The 20,744-nt window shown below is 40.9% G+C and overlaps 1 protein-coding gene across 2 annotated transcripts in view; it reads right to left on the bottom strand.

Moving 5' to 3' along the window:
* wdr3 (WD repeat domain 3) overlaps positions 1-20,744 on the bottom strand; it is a 56,487-nt gene that overhangs the window by 20,481 nt on the left and 15,262 nt on the right. For both annotated transcript variants that reach the window (XM_078232687.1, XM_078232689.1), the window contains exons 8-15: positions 20,538-20,639; positions 14,551-14,648; positions 8,843-8,953; positions 7,533-7,763; positions 4,468-4,561; positions 3,261-3,362; positions 1,994-2,079; positions 664-799 (exon numbers count right to left, since the gene is read on the bottom strand). In XM_078232687.1, the coding sequence (XP_078088813.1) occupies positions 664-799; positions 1,994-2,079; positions 3,261-3,362; positions 4,468-4,561; positions 7,533-7,763; positions 8,843-8,953; positions 14,551-14,648; positions 20,538-20,639 (960 nt within the window). The remainder of the gene's footprint in view (positions 1-663; positions 800-1,993; positions 2,080-3,260; positions 3,363-4,467; positions 4,562-7,532; positions 7,764-8,842; positions 8,954-14,550; positions 14,649-20,537; positions 20,640-20,744) is intronic.

Below are 20,744 nucleotides of genomic sequence, written 5' to 3'. Positions count from 1 at the left end.
GTTTGCTTTGCTCCAGTGCCAGGCTGGACTCCGAATCTGTCAGACAAAATACATGAGGGCAACAAGATTTCCCTCCTGCATTAGTGAAAGTGAGGATTTTCTTCACAAACCAGAAGCTTTTGTGTTTCTTCTACTCATTTACAAAGGTTTACTAAATTTGATTCACATTTTTCCATTGCAGAATTTTTGTTGATCTAGTATCATAACTAATGCCCTCCATACCCACTTCATCTTTGTGTAATAGTACAAAATAAAGGACAGGCCACGCCATCACGGATTAGTGAATGACCTCATCTTTCTTTGGAGGGAACAGATGTGAAGCAGATTCAATAGTAACTCTCAAAAGTGAATTGGATAAGCACTTAAGGAAAACATTTACATGGTTATGGGGAGTGGGACTAATTGGATAGTTGTACCACAATGGGTTAAATGACCACATTCTGCATCATGCATCATAATATGGAGGGAAGCACGGGGTAACAAATATTTTGCTTGCAAGTACATTTATTGATTAAATACTGCCCCCCCCCCCCAGCATGGCTGCCTGATCTTAAACATTTGCCTGTTTTAGAGAACCAGATTACAACTTTTGATTAGCAAGGAAGACTTATTTTCCAAATACATTTCGCAGGGTTTTCATGAGTTCTTAAAGGAATATTTTACCTTCAGTGTGTCCGTGTAAAATACTTTAATAGTACAATCGAGTAGTGATACTGCTAGTAGTCTCTGATTAGGACTGTAACACACAGACAGGATGTCTTCATCCAGCTGCAGAGTGCGAGTATGATTCAAAGACAGTCTATAATTAAGGAATAACAGAACACAGGTGAAGATCAGCCACCTGGAAGTAGCTACATTTTATATATATATATCAATTATTAAAATGAGAAAACACTGAGAAAACACTGGGATGGCATGGTGGCACAAGTGGTTAGCACTGCTGCCTCACAGCGCCAGGGACCTGAGTTCAATTCCCAGCTTGGGTCACTGTCTGTGTGGAGTTTGCACATTCTCCATGTGTCTGCATGGATTTCCTCCGGGCGCTCTGGTTTCCTCCCACAGTCCAAAGATGTGCGGGATAAGTTGATTGGCCATGCTAAATTGACCCTTAGTGTCAGGGGGACTAGCTAGGGTAAATGCATGGGGTTACGGGGATAGGGCCTGGGTGGGATTGTGGTCGGTGCAGACTTGATGGGGCCGAATGGCCTCTTCTGCACTGTAGGATTCTATGAAAACCTGGGATATTCAGCCTCAAAAGGAAACAGTTGGGAAAGAAGCAAATGGGATAGAGATGGTAAATTTGGAACATTCTTCGAACTAAACCATTACAGCAGGACATGGAAGCACAGATTTGAACTGCTAAATTAAAAATGTAGGAATGGTGTTAAGATGTTTTTCGCACACTGAGATCAACATTTAAAATAAACTTCAGGATATATCAGGAGGGGTTGAAAAAATTTGATATGTGGGTAGACAGTTATCTCGAGGGCTGCACAGTGGTAATCACTGCTGTCTCACAGTGCCAGGGACCTGGGTTCGATTCTGGTCTTGGATGAATGCCTGTGTGGAGTTTGCACATTCCCCCCGTATCTGCGTGGGTTTCCTCCAGCTGCTCTGATTTCCTTCCACAGTCCAAAGATGTGCAGTTTAGGTGGATTAGCCATGGTAAATATGCGGGGTTACGGGGATAGGGTGGGGAAGGCCTGGGTGGGTGCTCTTTTGGAGACTCGGTACAGACTCAATGGGCCAAATGGCCTCTTTCCATATTGTAGGGATTCGATGATTCTAGATTAGCTTCTATAACATTCTCCAGCTCCATAAATACTCACACTCAAATCCCCCATTCCCCAGAGTAAAATCAAAGCATCCTTGGTGGACAATGAAACCTGGCAATTCAGTGGATAAATGTGCTTCGCTGTCATTGGGGCCCAATTAGCTTTAACAATTGCTAATTAATTAAGCAGCTTGATTTATTTTTCTCCTCATTGCTCACCTTGTCTGCGTAGAATTTTCATCCTTCACCAACTCAAACTCCCAAAATTTCACCAACTTGTCAGCACTCCCAGTAACAAAACCCCGCTAGAACAAAGAACAATGAACTAAAGTTGAAAACATTCATAAAATAGTTGTTATTCAAGTTGTTCAATGGACAATGGATTCACTGTCTTGTCACCTCAGATTTCGATTCCAATTTAATCCAGAGATGTTGATGGTTTCCTTTCTTGATTAATGTATTTACTTGGAGGGGGTGGGAGGGGATGAGATACTGTATCAAAACATTGTAATTTATTTTATTTGCGCTTCTGACAACAATTTATTCAGAATCAGCTGTAAAGACCCTGCAGTATTTTTGGATACCTTTTTGAAATAGAAAAAATGTTGAAGTTATATGAAAAGGGCAGGGGAACGGAATTACGGGCGGCGCGGTGGCACAGTGGTTAGCACTGCTGCCTCTCAGCGCCGGGAACCTGGGTTTGATTGCCGGGGTTCTCCCCGTGTCTGCATGGATTTCCTCCCACAGTCCTAAGATGTGCAGGTTAGGTGGATTGGCCATGCTAAATTGCCCTTCAGTGTGAGGGGGATCCACAGGGTAAATATATGGGGTTACGGGGATAGGGCCTGGGTGGGATTGTCATCGGTGCAGGCTCGATGGGCCAAATGGCCTCCTTCTGCACTGCAGGGATTCCATGATTCTACTTCTAAAATTTATTCCTTCATGGAATATAAGCATTGCTGGCAAAGCCAGCATTTATTACTCATCTCCAACTGATGGGCTGGGAAAGAGGTGACGCATCCCTTTTTTGACCTTATGTCATATGCTGCATATGGTGAAAACTATTTTCTATAGCACTGCACATTGAAGTGTGGCTGTGGTGTGGACATCCTCAAAACTATCTAACACTGATGTAAGTGGTTTACTCTGACAGCAGCTAGTGCTCCCCCTCACCCAGAATGTTACACACTGATCTATCAAATTATATACTGGCTCCTCCCACATAAGGTTTAGATAACTTGTGCATTTATGAACAGGATCCAAATTCTACATATATCTCCTTACCTGCTGACAAAAGAGTGGCCTCGTTTTCAACAGGCGAGTTCTTAAATAGTACATTTGCTAGATTCGGACTGCCTGGGTGAATGATTACCGCTTGCTTGATATGGATTACAAGGGGAACTTGAGTAAAGGCAACGCAAGGGTAATTTTCAGATCTCACACCTAAAAATAAACTATACAGATAAAATCTTGCAGAATGGATTACCTGGTCTGGTGCCAGTGAAATGGACCACACTGCTCCGTTATGGGCATCAAATGTCTCCAACAAATGCCCAGAAGCTAAATCAAAGAGCTGTAGCTTTCCAGACTACAGAAAAAAAATAGGGGCAGTAAATGCAAAGACAGTTTAGCGATAATCTAATTCAGCTGTCTGCTGCTATTCAAGAGATGCAACCCACATAGATTAATGTATTTTACTTGCTGCCTTTTGTTTTCTATTATGAAGAAACATCTGTTGATGATTAAAAACTTTTTAAGAGTTGTAATTGTTTTTACATCAAATTTTCTCTCTTTCTTTCACTGACCAACTCATTTACAATCAACTGATCAGGTTCATGCACATATCTGTGCAAATTCTCTAGCTTAATGACAATTACAGTATGCATTGGGGCAATGAGCCCCGAGAGGATTCAATGGAGGCATTTGCACAAATTGAATCTAAATTCAATCTGAAACCAATTGAATTGACATTCCCTTCATAAACAGAAATGCCTTAAATTCCATGGCTGATCCAGGAGGGATTATCTTCTCTTGCTCAGAGAACGACTGATGACAGCAAAATAATAATATTTCTAAGCAACAGCTACTAGTTTTGGATGGACCTTCAATACATTGTTTCTTACATTTACATGACTGAAATGCCCAGAAAATTAGGTGGCAACTGTGTCCCTTCACCTTAATATTATTCAAAGTAAAGAACTAACAGAAAATGATCAAATGATTCATTTTAAGTTGGAACAATGAAGGCTATCAATTACATGAATTGCCATTTACATTCACTGTATGTATACATTTTCCTTCTGCTTCTATTAGATACTTTAAACACAGAAAAGCTGGTACTATGTAGCAACTATCAATGCCATTATCATATGGGTAGCCAAAGGGCATCCTTATTGGATCTCATTTAATGGCCCACTTAGTAAATGTACAGCTCAGTGCTTCAGAGCTATACAAACGCAGTTCATGATGTTCTTGCATTTGTACCCTAGCACGAGTTGATGTCTTCAGAAGCTGAGTTTTCTTTCCAAAAAGACTTCCTTCCTTTTGTCTCCAATTAATTTCAGTTCACCACAATAAGTGAAGCACTGCTGCATAATGTTCTAACTACCTTAAGAAATAGCTCAAAGTAGCTATAATTTAAATAGGAAATGTTGTCACAACTGCTTTAGAACTTTGCAAAGAGAAGCCCTTACCTTAGTTCCCAAGATAATTTGTCTATCCCCAGGAACAAAGAGAGAGCAGAGAGAGTATTCACAAGCCATGGTCCTGATACACTGTAGAGTCGATCTGAGGAAGAGCCAAACACAACTCTTGGGGGTAAACTTGGCAAACAGTGCACAATTTTTAACTGTGTGAATGGTTTATCAATGTTTTAAATCAAAAGGTCATCTAGACTAGTACAAAAAAACTACAGGGATTGAATCTACATAGTTGCATGCCTAATATAGAAATGATACAATTTTATCTTTGAGTCACCATTGCACAATCGTTCGCGGCAACTGTACCATGTATTTTGATTGATTGGTCGCACACAAGGCGTTTGCATTACCATGTTACTTAACTAGATATGCAGGAATGAAAAAAGTAGTATCCCCATCCATTAGTGATAATTAATGTAACACATTTGATGCACAGTTCAGTACAGAATTATTTCACTTATGTTGGTTGTGATGAATATCACATTAATATTCTCAAGGTAATGTTTAATGTGGAAAAATTATTATTGTGAAGGTAAGGTAATTACGATGCTGGACTTTAGAGATTGACAGAACAGCTGAAAGAAAATGACAGTCCAGAAGGTAATGTAGTTAGAATAGAAGAGATGAAGCCATACAACAGCAGGTGAGCTTACTTATTTGGAGAACTGCAGATGTGAAGTCTATACAGTTTGCAAAGAAGTGCAGTCCAGAGAGGTATTTGTTTTGGGAATTAGTGATACGTGAGTAAAGAGCATTGAGGCAACCCTGAAAGAGCACATTGTCATGGAGATCTTAAGAAGGTTCTCTGGTTTCGATTTATCTGTGTTTTTGCTGGGGGAGGGGTTGGGTTGCAGTTTGAACCTCATAATTTAGAGCTCACAAAAAATCTCAGAGCAGTTAGCAGATCCTTGGCAGTTAGGGCTCACAGAAGTCCTGGGGAGTCAAGAAGATGCAGAAAGTCACTGGTTCTGTGCCAGACAGTTAGGGCCCAGAGATACCTGGGTGCCATTTAGAGGTCGCTGGTGTTGGGAGACTGGAGTTCAGAGAAACTCAGGGGTGGTGTCAGCTCAACGAAGCTAGTGGTCTGTGAAAGATTTAGAAGCATGCCAGTAATTAGACGCAGGTGTGCAGCTTTGAGTATCCTGTAAACACAGTCTCAGGGGAAGAGATTGAACCGTCAGGAGGTGAGCAATCGGTGAGGCAGACTGAGTTGGAGTCGCTTATGAGGAAATTTAGAGGCTAAATCTTTGAAAGTGAAGAGCTGAAATCCCTCCCAAGTGAGACAAGAGTTTCAATGAGATTGTAAGGCTTAGTGGTAACTGATATTTGAGTGGGTTGCTCAGAAATCCATGGGATCATCTGGGTTGAATCTGTCATTTAATGTGCTGTTTGCTGTGTTTGATCACAGTTGGCCTGTTAATTTCTATTTACTGCATACTCTAACATTCAGAATCAACACAAAATAGATATTATAAATTGTTTTACTTTTCTGACTTGGTAAATTAAAGTTTATTTTGTTTGTTTTAAACCATGAAATCTTGAGCTTTTATTATTTTAGTGGGTAACAGATTTCAAACTTTGTCTACTTTAAAACTTACTGGTCCCTAACCAATCATAACATAGTTGATCCCCTGTGGCGTTGCTCATGTGAAGACAAAATCAAAGGGCCAGTTTTAATCGGGAGAAGTTCTTGAACAGGTAGAACAAGTACAGAACATCAGAATTTTAGGTCCTGAAAGTTTCAACTGCCGGGTCTAATTTAATTGCCACGGGTTAACTTCCCATCCAGAAAGGTGGTGGATGGTATTGTAGGGGAAGGACTCAAAGTAGTTGGTCACAGGTGTAGATCAGGGAGGCAGTTTTCACACAAGTAGTAGGGAGGGGGGTTTCAGGAGGAGAAGATGGGAATGCCTGGCAGGGGAGTGCGTAACTTTCCTTGTGGGGCCCAGAGAAGCACTCCTGCTCATCTGGGACACAAAAAGGGTATTTTTTTATATACGTGCCAAGGGGAAGGCCATGGCATCTTAGCTGTTCAGGCCTCAGTGAGGATGGTGCAAGTGTCCTTTAACATATTAGGACCACAATTTACATGGAAGAGGAGAGTCCATTAACTTTGCCTGCTACTTACTTCATACTGTCCCGAGTCAAACAATGAGCAAAATGATAGCAGGCAAAGTAATACAAGACTGAAGCAGCCCAGAGGCCAAAGCACTATAAGAACTTTTAATATTGAATTTGAGTCTTAAAACGACGTGTACAGAATAATGAAGGGATTAGAATATGTTGTTTGACAGTTTATAAATAAATAGGTCAGGGAGGTTAAACGATCACAATCTTAAATTATGCAAAGCCAAGCCTAGGATAGATGAGATGGTTATTTGTCCAGGAGTAGTGGACCTCCGGAGCAGGGTGCAGGTTCATGCAGTGAATGTCAATTCCTTGAATCCCTTCAAGTGAGAACTAGACCCATCTCTGTCTGGGTTGGAGATGTACTTGTACATAAATTTGGCACTACATAGGATTAATCAGGACCCGAGTGATCTCCTCGGCCAGTGTTGATCACCTCAAGGAACCAGAGAGGAATTTTCCAGCTTTCCCCCCTTAATTGACTTAGGATTTAACCTCTCCCAGCAGATTGCATGGCATCCAGGTGGGGTAGAGTGGGGTGCATATATCGTGATGTGCAGGATATCACAGTTTTGTGGGTCAAGTTGGATGGTTTATCTTTCACAGCAGCCCATAACAAAATGTAAGGACTATCTGAATCCTGCTGAAGGTGGAAAATTTAAAACTATTAGAGATTAAACGAATAGTCTGAAAATTCGAAACAGATCAAATCTTAAATTTAAAAGATAAAAATTAAGGACCACAAAAACTTCCACTGTTAGAAAAACAAGATGACAGCCAATTTGCCAGACATGGCCATCATTGCTCTGCTCACATATTTAGGTAAGATCTATATTAAGTGTGGATATAAGAATTTAAAATGGGCAGAGGTTGACAAATAAAGGGTGACAAAGAAGTAGCAATGTCAAGTCAAGTGGCAAATATATTCAAACCTGTTCCATATTTTGACTGTCTCAGCCGAAGCAGAGAGGACAGCAATATTGTCAGAGCTGAAGGCAAGAGTTCTTGCATCTGTCCTGTGACCGGCAATGGTTATCCTGGCCATCTTGGTGCACTCTGGTATTTTCACCATTATGTTCAGGCTGTAAGCTTCAACAGTGTTGTTTTGCAGCAGCATCACAATCTTTAGTTCCCCATTTGGTAATAAAAGAAAATTGAAAGATCTAGAAAAAAAAGAGTCAGGGTCAAAAGGCCAAAGTTGCAGTAAGTTCTAATGAAAGATTGAAAATACCAAACTAGAATTTACACATGTTAGTTGAGTGACATATGCAAATTCAATATTAAAGACATTCTCTAAAGATGGCAGCAACAATGATTGTTCAGCAAAACAGTAAATCTAAACTCAATTTCATTCCCAGTTTCAATACAGTAGAGTTATACCAATGTTAGCAAAGGAAACTTATGCAGTTCCATTGATATAATGGTACTAGGATTCACAATTAGTTAAACAGCTGAACAGATTGCTTTGGAATTAGCTACAATCTGCTGTAATTTGATGTATGCCTAAACTGCCGGATATATCATTGTACAATAGAAATAAAATGCAATCCAACAGACTATCTTTTGTTTATTTTTATGCGTTCATGGGATGTGGATGTCTGGGCCAGCATTTACTGCCCATTCCTGAGGGCATTTAAGAGTCAACCACATTGCTGTGGAGTCACATGTAGGCCAGGCCAGGAAAGGACGACAGATTTGCTTCCCAAAAGACATCGGTGAGACAGATGGGTTTTTACGACAATCGACAATGGTTTCATGGTCATCGTTAGACTTTTAATTTCAGGTTTTTACTGAATTCAAATTTCACCATCTGCCTTGGTGGGATTTAAACCCGGGTCCCGTGTCTCTGAATTACTAGTCCGGTGACAATACCACTACGCCACTGCCTTGCTGATAGAATAATGCATAAAACACAAGTATTCACAAAGTTCAACACATTGTGATGTTTCAGACTTCCAAGCTTTTATTTTGAATAAAAACTCGTATTCGTTTTAATTTCCTCCTTAGAGATCAGGACCATTTTCAAAAAAGTGTTTGAAAGGAATGTTCCAATTTTTCCATGAGTTGCCAAATTTTGTGTAAAATAATCATCTATCTGGAATTTCCTTATTTTTTGGAAATGCCACCCAATCTCTGTGAGTAAGTGCTTTCTTAGCACTGATTAGAGTTTTATTTAATGTTTAAGATGATGCCACAGATAACTCTTTCTTTCTGGTTGGTCACACGGCTGACTGAGTCTTACCTGATTTTTCCTGAAGCTTTGATATTTGTAACTTTCTCAATCTCATCCTTTAGCGTTCGTTCCACTGCAGGCTGCAAATCAACGTCAGATTCCCCTGATTCAGCCTTGCGTCTGTTAAGTAATCCACAGCAAAATATTCAATTTCAGTAAAATGCAGCAAAATAAAATAAATTAAATCCACGTGCAAAGCACTCTTGTTTACTGTGGTCAAACACCGTTATTTTCCAGACCGCAACTGCAACTCAGAATCAAAGTTCGAGTTCCTTCTGTCCTTCCATTACCCGAATATATACAATTACTTCCTAAATAACAGTGCCTAGCCTACCTTGCATTATACAAGCAGAGATATTGGACATAAACTGGAGCACATGGTTCTATTGAGATTGATATGAGCAGATAGATGCAGTTCTTACTTTTCCCGGTAAATGCCTGTACTTTATCCAATCACTGTTCTCCATTACTAGATTTCGAACAAAACGTGCTAGCATGTTGTAATTAACCAGTAGATCATGAATGTTACGTTTAAGTAAGATTGATTACAATCGGGGGGGCAAGGTAACATAGACTGGATTCCCTCTGGGATCCCATCCGCCCCATCCAGACACAACTTTATGGTGGTACGATCAGGGCCACATATGGGAATCATGATGTGGAGATGCCGGCGTTGGACTGGGGTAAACACAGTAAGAGTTTTAACAACACCAGGTTAAAGTCCAACAGGTTTATTTGGTAGCAAAATAAACCTGTTGGACTTTAACCTGGTGTTGTTAAAACTCTTACCACATATGGGAAGCCATAGTAAGGACCTTAAGTGATCACTTAATGGTCATTTAAGGGCCATTTCCTGCTCAGTCTCATATTTTGGACTGGCAGGCACCTGATGACTGAGGGTGAGAAATTGAAACGGTTCTCATCCGCGATCTCGGGTGGGCAGCTCAGGGACCTGGAAGCTCCGGCTCCGGCCACTACATTGCTGTGACTGGAGGGGCTGAGCTGTTGACCATTCTGATTGGTCGATAGCGCTCCATGGCAAGACTTCTGTTCAAGTGCAGGCAGGGCCTGTCAGCTTCCCTGCCAACTTGCAGGATGATGGGTGCCAAGCGCTCGCCATCCTGAAAATTCAGATCCATAACTTTGCCAGATTCTGTCCCCATCTCAGTTCATCTGATGCTAAAACCCTCAACCATGCCTTTGTTATTTCTCGACTCAACTATTCAATGCATTCTTCACTGACCTCCCATTTTTGCTATATGAAGAGCGCTACATTAATGCAAAGTTTTGCTTTGACCAATACTATAAATGTGTAATGTCCATGCTATGTTTGCTACTTAGCTATAAATTTAAAGGAGCTATGGATCAGTGAATACCAAGGAGTAGAATCTAACCCTCACATTCCTCACTCCATTCTCTTTAGCAAATGGAAAATGGAGGCTGTTAGTTGCAGAAACCAAACTTGTATCACCAAGTATCCTAGATGGAAACATAAACCAATCCAACGTCATTTTCTATCTGGTCCCCTGTATTTACTGATATTAAATCAACTTGTTTACTTTTTAGAAATTAATATATTGAGCCATGATTAAAACAGCTGAACATATTTGTCACTTATTTCTGATATCTATTCATTACAAATTGCATTGAGTTTAAATAAAGCTTGAAAAATGAATAAAAGTAGCTGTCCGGTGTATTACAGGCACACAGATGGCAGTGTTTCATTGCAGCAGTCTTTTTTTGAACTAGTAAACACAAGGAATTTATTGTACTTGAGAAGTTGTGACAAAATAGCTGGCTGAAATTGCCGTTAAACTGGAATTTGTGGCAAGGCTTCCAAAAAATGTTACTTTTTAAGAAAAAAGCAAGGCAATGTAATTAAAGACAAAGAACTGAGGGGTGATAAATGTTTTACACATAAAGGATTTATCTGTAATTATGTTTATTGGATTTTTTATTTCTTTGAACATTTATTTGAAATTATCTGAGTTCTGAGAACCTTGATGAGAGTGAGTCGAAACCTGGGGTCGGTGGGGGGGGGGGGGGGGCGCCTAAACATTCCTAATGGGGCCAGGAGGAACACAAAGAAAGTAAAAACAAATTTCCATAAGAAGTCTCTTTTGTTCTGAGATTATCTTTCTCTTCTCTTTAACTGGTGGGAAAAGTGTAACAGCTATCCTAATCAGGTGAGAGGTAAAACTGCAGTTGGGGTTTAATGGGGTAATCAGACCCCCAATCCAATAACATCACCCTTACAACATCTGCAGTCTTTCCTGAAACAACTAACAATAAAACTCTGGCTCCCTATAAATCTCAGTGCTCCTCATGATGTGCCAGATATGGGGCCATAGAAGCGAAGAGGGCTTAACGACGGGGTAAACTGTACAGATCTAGTGCCATCTGACACTTTTTTCTCTGCTCCTACCTCTCCGCTAAATCACAAGGAACAATGAAAGGAACCTTTAGCGTGGTAAACACAGTGAGACAGAAGCTCCTTACAGAATCCAGAAATGAATCTAGCCCAGCTACCACTCTGCGGACTTAAATCTACAAGCTTCTTTCTCAATCAGCAATTATCTAGGAATCAAACAGAATTAAGCTAATGCATAGTTTAGATGCAATGGTACACAATCCCTTCAACTATTATGAAGTAATTTCAGGTGAGAGAAATTGGCCGGGTTTATGCATTGCGTTCAACTCTCTACATTCTTGGCCACTACTGCATATTCGCTGCCAGCAGGAGTGTCTGCATTGCTTTTAGTTACTTGCTTAAGTAACGGTAGCTTTCTTTTGTTCAGATTTTAATGCCACTTTCCCTAGCAATGTTCACCGGCAAAAAAAAAGACTTGAAAAACTATTCGTAATCATAAGTCATTTGGATAATCTACTTTTTAATTTGTACTAAAGCAAACATAAAATATCCATACAGAGCTATTTGGGAGCCTGCCGAATACAGTGTCATAGCAGGATACAAATGAGAGTCTGCCAAGAACTGAATGTTCCTTACTGCTGCGTTTTAAAACACGACAGTTCACTTGATGTGGATTCTGTCACCGTTTCATTTTGTGTTGCTGCTTCATAAACACCACCACTGTATTGCCTCTATTTTCCAGGGTTGGAATTCAGTTTTCCAATTTTACTTTCCGAGTTTGCTTGCCATTCCTGAAAGTGGCACCCGAGGATAGGCATGTTTCTACGTTCTGTAGTGGCTCTACAGCATCTTAATTGTGTGACTAAACAGTGAGTGCTTTTCAAATCATCTACACCAGCACAGCCAAAACCAACATGCTATATATCAACCTTCCACAGTCACTTTCAGAAAGTGCTGTGCGGTAGTGAATGGGTCAGCGCCCTGGACAACTTTGTGTCTCTGCAGCTCAGAACCCCACTGAGATCAACTGCAGTTACTTCACCAGTATTCTGGTGGAACTAATTTAGCACAAGATGGGAATCAAATCTGAAACCTCTTGAATCACTGCCACACCACAAAGTGCATACCGCCATGAGGCACCAGTTGAGAGATGGGAAAGATTTCGCACTGAATGTTTTTTTTTAAAAAAAGGTTTTTCAAATACCAATCTCAAATTGAGAATTTGCTGGAAGTCACTTGAGAAAATTCTCGAATTTTTATTTGTCAACTTTTTGCCAACATCATCACCTCAAAGCCATGAAAATCCATAAATAGAGAAGATCAACTGCTAGTGCACAGTGCAGTTAAATCAACAACATGTCCTGATCCTTCCACGCTGACACTATAGTTATGAAAGCCCAACAATGCCTCTACTTTCTCAGGAGGTTAAAGACATTGGGCATGTCCACTACTACTCTCACCAACTTTTACAGATGTACCATAGATAGCATCCTTTCCAGATGTATCACAGCTTGGTATGGTTCCTGCTCTGACCAAGACTGTTAGAAGCTACAAAGGATCGTGAACAAAGCCCAGTCTACCAGCCTCCTATCCACTGACTCCTTCTACACTTCCCGCTGTCTCGAGAAAGCAGCAAGGGCCCCACGTACCCCAGACACACTCTCTTCCACCTTCTTCCGTTGGGAAAAAGATACAAAAGTCTGAGATCATGAACCAACTGACTCAAGAACAGCTTCCGTCAGATTTTTGAATGGATCTACCATATATTAGGCTGATCTTTCTCTATACCCTAGCTATGACTTTAACACTATATTCTGCATGCTCTCCTTTCCTTCTCCCATGTACTCTATGAACAGTATGCCTTGTCATCTCAACATGTGACAATAATAAATCAAATCAAATTTCTAGCTGAGCAGTATACACTTTACTACCTTTATAAGATAGATATGGATGTGAAAGACTACAAAGCTGTCCACTATCTACAGGGCACAAGACAGGAGTGTGATGGAATATTCTCCATTCATTTGGATGAGTGAGGCTCCAACAACTTAAAAAAAACTCAACACCATCCAGGACAACACAGCCAGCTTGATTGGTACCACATCCACTCCCTCCATTACTGACACACAGTTGCAGCAGTGTGCACCATCTATAAGATGCACTATAGCAACTCACCAAGGCTCCTTCAACCTCACTGTCCAAACCAGCAACCTCTACCATCTAAAAGGGCAAGAGCAGCCGATATATGAAAACACAACCTCTTAAGGCCACACACCATCCTGGTTTGGAATTATGTCACCATTCCTTCACTGTCAAATCCTGGAACTACCTTCCAAATCATCAGCACTACATGGACTGCAGCGATTCAAGAAAGCAGCTCACCACCACTTTCTCAAGGGCAATTAGGGAATAAAATGCTGGTCTAGCCGGTGACGCCCATGTCTCATGAAAGAGTAAAAAAAAAGCGAACCTTTCAGAAAGAAGTTGCAATCCCCCAATTACTGGTTAAGGATTAGAGTTTTTTGCCTCCCATATAACTCCTTCCCACTTGTTGATCAACCTTTTATATGAAAATCTTCTGGACACAGGTTATTCGTCAGTGTTAACCTGTACTCCCTCTCCCTGTTGTCATCATTTAATTTGATGTAGCATTCCAGCTTTACCTTTTCTAAATGTTTTACTATCTTAAAAGACAGCTATGAAGCTCCCTGTAAGCCACCTCCTCTTGACAGAAAGCCCAAACTGACGAGGGTTATTTTTCTTCCTCACTTCTATCCCATATCAAGGGATTGAATGTTTGCTTTGTGATCTGTGACACAATTAAATAAGGCACTCAAGATGTGGCCTGATCATAGAACCATAGAATTCCTACAGTGCAAAAGGAGGCCATTTGGCCCATTGAACCTGCACCAAACAACAACTCCACCCAGGGCCTATCCCTGTACCCCATGTATTTACCCTGCTAACCCCGATACGGAGGAGCAATTTAACACGGCCAATCAACCAAACACGTACATCTTTGAGTGTGGGAGGAAACTGGAGCACCCGGAGGAAATCCTTGCAGACACAGGAAGAATGTGCAAACTCCACAGTGACCCAAGGCCGGAATTGAACCCGGGGTACCTGGTGCTGTGAGGCAGCAGTGCCAACTTCCATATTGCTAACTGCAAGCATCTGCTGTAAGCCAATAATGCTTATTACAATTTGAAGAAATACCCTGTGAGATATTGGTATTTCAATGCTGAAGCAACCCTTACTTAGACATTTTCTAGTGGGGGTAAGTTCCAACAAGAGACTTTCCCTTTAATGACATTCATGGAGTCAAATCAATCATACTTTCACTCACTTTGCCTTTTTCCTTGCTTTCTTTTGTTTCTTTTCAATCTTTTGATTCACTTCCTCTTCAGTTAGGATTTTAAAAACTTCAAGAACACCATCTGTGCCCTGTAAAACAGTTGTCAAACACAAGATTAAAATGGTTTAGGACTGTGATAAGGAGATTTTTTTTTCTGTCAAAGGGTAGTTAATTTGTGGAAGCCTCTTCCCAGAGAGCAGTGGAGGCTGGGTCAAATATGTTTTAGTCTGAGTTAGATAGATTATTGATCAGCAAGGAAATCAAGGGTAATGTCAGAATTATTGACTGGCAGAGCAGGCGAATGGGCCACTCCTGCTCCTAATGCTCTTGGTGTGTGGGACCCAATCACTGAAAACTGGAGCCAATTCACTATAATCTGCCAAGATTTGGACTTCACTGCACCCTCCTGGGTAGCAAGTAGTACTGTATCAAACCTCGTTAATTAATGTCTGTTTTATTCTATTTTGCAAGAACTCTCGTTTGGACTTGGTACAATGAAGAACTCATTATAAACAGAAAATATATCGGCCTGAATTAGCACAACGGCAAGTTGTCAAATTAATTTCCAAATACTAATTAATCAAAATAAGGTTGTTCCGAGTCTATTTCCTCAAGTACTTTGCTTAATGAAAAACACTTTTCACAATAACTGCATGTTTGATTCTCAATACGCTAATGTTGAATGGCTTCGGGAAGATCCACGTCTCATTAGCTTTTTTCTTTCTATGTAACAGCCAAGTATTGCAACATCTGGGAATTTAAAGCTAATTATAGTGTAACATCTCGCTCAATAAGAAAAATACCTTTGGCTTGTGAGCTTTTATTAATACGAAGAATTCTGGAATTTATTTTTCTATCAGAAATTGGAAATCACCAGCCTTTTCACTTACCTTCCCAGTTTAAATATCTCACACTCTTTTGACTTGACAGATTAATAAAGAGTAATAAATATTGGCACACTGCAGAATCTACCTCATTAACTTTCTGTCAAAACTAGAAGTTCCCACTCGCACATACATCCTCTGCAGCCAAGTCTTCTGGAATAAAAAAAATTCTGCATCATGCTCAGGCGCTCCCTCTCCGCTCCGACTCCCTGAACTCAGTGAAGGCCCAGCTCCACTTATCAGCCCCTCCACGCTAGGCCTGCCAAACCCCAGCTCCTCCCTTCAGCCCTACCCCATTGGGCCTTCAGAAGCCCATTCCTGCTGCTCCTTTTCCCAGGCCTGCCAAACCCTAGCTCCACTGCTCCTGTCCTGGACCTGCCAAACCCCAGCTCCACTGCTCCCTCCCCACCTCCTGGACCTGCCAAACCCCAGCTCCACTGTTCCCTCCCCGCCTCCTGGACCTGCCAAACCCCAGCACCACTACACCCTCACCTGGACCTGCCAAACTACAGCTCCACTGCTCCCTCTCCCTTCCCTGAGCCTCCCAAACTCTAGCTCCATTGCCCCCTCCCCCAGAACTGCAAACCTCTAGCTCTATTGCTCCCTCTCTTGGGCCTGCTGAACCCCATCTGAACTGCTCCCTCTCCTTCCCCCATGCTTTCTGAACTCTGTAACTCCGCCTAATGGCCAACAGCAGATTGTAGCCTCCCTGCAGGATGAGTGGCAACTCCCTACAAGCTTGATCTTGGCCTCATTAATGGAAGAGATTTCTTGGGCTTTTTGAGATTCTCTCTTGCCACTTTGACTGTGTTGTAGGTAGCATCAGCCAAGGGGAGGCAGAGCTCAGAAAAAATATTAAAAGGGCTGAATTCCATTATTCCAAAGTAGAATTTCTCCAAATGGCAGAAATTTCACATCCCTGAGTATTGATTACATGTTGTTACTTTTTGCACTGCTGCCTCACATTGCCAGGGACCCGGGTTCGATTCCAGCCTTGGGTGACTGTGTGGAGTTTGCATGTTCGCTCTGTGTCTACGTGGGTTTCTCCGGGTGCTCCAGTTTCCTCCCACAGTCCAAAGGTGTGGCAGGTTAGGTGGACTAGCCATGTAAAATTGCCCCTTAAGTGTCCAAAGATGTGTAGTTTAGGTGGATTAACCATGGTAAATGCACAGAGTTACAGGGAAAGGGTGGAGGGATGGGCCTGGGTAAGATGCTCTGTCAGAGAGTTGGTGCAGACTCGATGGGCTGTATGGCCTCCCTCTGCACTGAAAGGATTCTATGATATGCAAGAATGCATGTAGGGAAAATGAGAGAAGAGAGGCAAAGCATGCGAGAGAGGACATATGAACAATAGAGACCAAAAGAGAAAATGCTGGAAAATCTCAGCAGGTCTGGCATCATCTGCAAGGAGAGAAAAGAGCTGATGTTTTGAGTCCAGATGATCCTTTGTCAAAGTTGCAGATGCTGCCAGACCTGCTGAGATTTTCCAGCATTTTCTCTTTTGTTTTCAGATTCCAGCATCCGCAGTAATTTGCTTTTATACAGTGTGAAAATAAGAGACTGAAAGTTGTTCTTGGCAAGTATTCAGTCCTTTAAAAAAGTTGAATTTTGAAACCAATGAATTAAGCGGCTTGTGTTCTGTTGACAGAAAGGATCAATTTGAATTATCTGCATCTGTGAAAGAGACAATGCGACACAGTCAGACAGTGGAACTAATTTTAAAAGATAAAAAGGAAATTATTTTGTACATGCTGCCACCCTTCAGAAATGGTGTCAATTGAATGCCCTACAGATGAATGCAGGTAAAACCAAAGAGCTTTTTTATATAGCAATGGCCTGCATACGTGTGAACCTCTGTATTTTAATGATAAATTGGTAGAGGTTGTAATGTGTTTCAAGTATCTGGAAACACACAAGACCAGAAGATAAGCTTCGCAGAGAACACCAATTGTACTCTTAACAAGGATAACCAGATTCATTTTATAAATCAGTAAACTGAAAAGGTTTGGAGTGAGTCAAGATGTTTTAGAGTATACAAAAGTTTGGTAGAGAGTATTCTAACATTCAACATGAGTCTGGTATGGTAACCAGAGTGTGAAATGGAAACGTGAGCCGGCCAAAATTATCAACGCTGCCAGTAAAACCATTGCTAGAGAGCAGACAGATTCATAGAATCCTACAGTGCAGGAGGCCATTCGGCCCATCGAGTCTGCACTGACCACAATCTCACCCAGACCCTGTCCCCATAACCCCATGCATTTACCATAGCTCGCCCCCCCTGACACTAGAATGGCCAATCCACCCAAAGATCTAGCCACATCTTTGGACTGTGGGAGGAAACCTGAGCACCCGGAGATTGATAATCTATTTAATATTACAGTTAAGAGGAAAGCTCAGTCCATCATCAGTGATCCCTCTTATTCTTTATATCCTCAATTTAAAAGGCTTCTTTCGGGCCGGTGTTTAGAATGCTGATTGCCAACAAAAATCTGTTCAGGTCTTTTATTCCCACTGCTATAAGCTTACTAAACAACAATGTAAACTCAACCCGCTGTTTTTATTTATTTAATTTACTCAACTGCAGTAAGTGCTGTAATGGCAGGGTGCAATGTGTTACCATTATATGGTATGGATGTATGTTATATGTACAAATGTATGAATGTAGCTTTACATGAAATATTCACTGCTTTCAAACTAATGATTGCGTGATTATATGTTATACTGGAGGTGAGACTAAAGACAAATGTCCACCTTTGCTTGGACAATAAAGTTCTATTTTGTCTTTTCTCAATCTTTTATTTTTTTAAAAACGCAAACAAAATTCCTTTGAAGGTAACAGATAGAAAGAGAGGGGAGGAAGCAAGAAGAAAGAGAGGAGGATACGAATTTAAAGTGAAGACTTTATGTCACCTGCTCTTGGAGAGACTGAGCGATGGTGGGGGAGATAGTGGGATGAGGGCGAGATGTGTGGCAGTAGAGAAAGATGGACAGAACCATACAGAAATTGAGTAGGCGGTTTAAAGGGGAAGCAGTAAATGTAGTAATGGGGCTGAGAGGTTGGCAGGAAAGAAGGTGGGCCAGGGAGATGAATGGTAAAAGGGCATGATGTACTTTAAGTTTATTTGCAGTTGCTGTTTGAGAGTTTTCTGATTTCACAGAGTTGATTTGGAACAATGGACAGTTTAATAACCAAACTCTGAAGATAGTGAAGTGTTCTCAATCAGAATCTTCCCTGAGCCTTACTCCTGCTCTAGAAAGAAATGTTTGTATTTACGTAGCATCTTTCACATCATTGGGACATACCAAAGTGTTTCACAGCCAACTTATTACTTTTTGAAATGCAGCTGTTAATATTTTTCTCAGCAAAGCTGTAGTCAATTTATGCTTAACAAGATGTTGATCTGACATTAATTTCACAATTATTCAATCAGATTTGAGATAAATGCTAGCATTTAGGTTACTGCATACATTACATACAGGCTTACCCTGACACATTTTCTTCTTCAGGTACCATGCCCTAAGAATGCGCTGGCAATCATATTTACGCTTGACAAGATACTGCCTTCTGCAGTCACATGCTGGCCAGGAATCCCTCCTGCTCTTACAGCTTGCCATTGGCATATGTTGGAAGGATTTACAAGTTGATGCTCAATCTGTTTAGCTGCATATGAACACACCTTCCTTGGCCTTTAGGTCCTGGAGTGGGACTTGAAGGAGGAGCCTGAGGCAGAGCCACTACCTGCTGAGTCACAAGACTTTCTAGCCTGACACTACTCAGAAATGAAAAGATAAACATGTAAAATAATTTTCCAAAGTTAATCAACAGCTTACTTTAAATGGCTGAATATTACAAAATGTGGGCCAAGTCTAATTTATTTATCAACAAAATGTGATGAAATATCATATTTCTTCAATATTTTCCCAAAATCACTGTGGTATACTGTGAAACAGGCTTGTTTGTGTGTACGGATGTGACTAATTTAATTAGACTGAAGACAGACTGCAAGATTAAAAACATTAAAAAGGGGTTAGGCGTGAAAGCAAGTATTTTGAAGTGGAAATATGCAGCACTACGAAGGGATACCAGTGAGCCACTTGAATGTAAATTTGCATTGGGAAGATAGGTGGGGGGGGTGGGGAGTGGTTTGAAGTTTAACTCTCGTTTTTCAAAAGGAAAGTGTAAAATTGGCAAAGATCATAAATGAATAAAGCAAAGTATTAAGTTTGTTTTACCCAAAAACAGCAACCATACAAATAACATGAAAGATCTGCATATTCTGGGACAGGGAACTTCCACAGAGATGCAAAAAGAATAGATTTAAAGATTAAAGAGAGATTGAAAGCTGCACAGTTGTAGCCATGAGATCCTGAAGAGCATGTGGGGGAGAGGTGGTGGTGTAGTTGACTAGTAATCCAGAGATCCAGGGTAATGCTCTGAGGACCCAGGTTCGAATCCTGCCACAGCAGATGGTGGAATTAGAATCCAATAAAGAATCTTAGAAGTCTAATGATAGCCATGAGGTGATAGTGGAAAAAACCATCTGGTCCTTTCGGGAAAGAAATGTGCCATCCTTACCTGGTCTGGCCACAGAAGTGATCCTTAATCGCCCTGTCACTTAGTTCAAGGGGCAATAAATGCTGGCCTAACCTGATGCCCACATCCAATAAATGAATTTTTAAAAATATGTGCTGAAACAGGCCTATGAAGAAAGCAGCTTGCACCTCCAGAGAAGATTGCAAGGTATTGATACAAGTTTTGGTTTTCCAGTACTGAATCCTGTGTAATTCTTCCCCTGTGAATGTTTGTGGTAATTATTTTTATGGAGAAAACCTATGAGGACTGTTGCCTAAGAGTGTTTGACTAAGCAGAGCTACTGTTAACTGTCTAAATGTGATCTCGTGTGTTCTTTTTCAAATAAAAGTGTTTAAATTTAATATTTAAAATCGCCAAAAGTGGTTTGAAAGTTGTTCTGACGTCTTCTCATAACAAAATACAAATTTTAAATCATTGTGATAGCTTGTCGAAGTTTCCCTTTGGGATTTAGACTGTCCAGCAATTACCATCTGCCATTTTACAACAACAATGATACTTACATGACAGGCAACAATTCTACTGCTGATATCCACTGCTAAGGTAACAACACGATTCCTGCCCTCCCGAAATAAAGAGCCACTTTTCTGACATGCCAGTATACGCTGTAAAGAAAATAGAGAAGGATTACAATCATAAGCAGCTTTAAACCAGAGCTATGATAGCATAATATGTCTCAGCTAACAACCCAAATTCAAAATTTATCACAG

Source organism: Mustelus asterias, chromosome 17, assembly GCF_964213995.1.
Source record: "Mustelus asterias chromosome 17, sMusAst1.hap1.1, whole genome shotgun sequence".
In the NCBI taxonomy this organism is placed as follows: Eukaryota; Metazoa; Chordata; class Chondrichthyes; order Carcharhiniformes; family Triakidae; genus Mustelus; species Mustelus asterias.
This window is presented reverse-complemented; position numbering and strand designations above follow the sequence as displayed.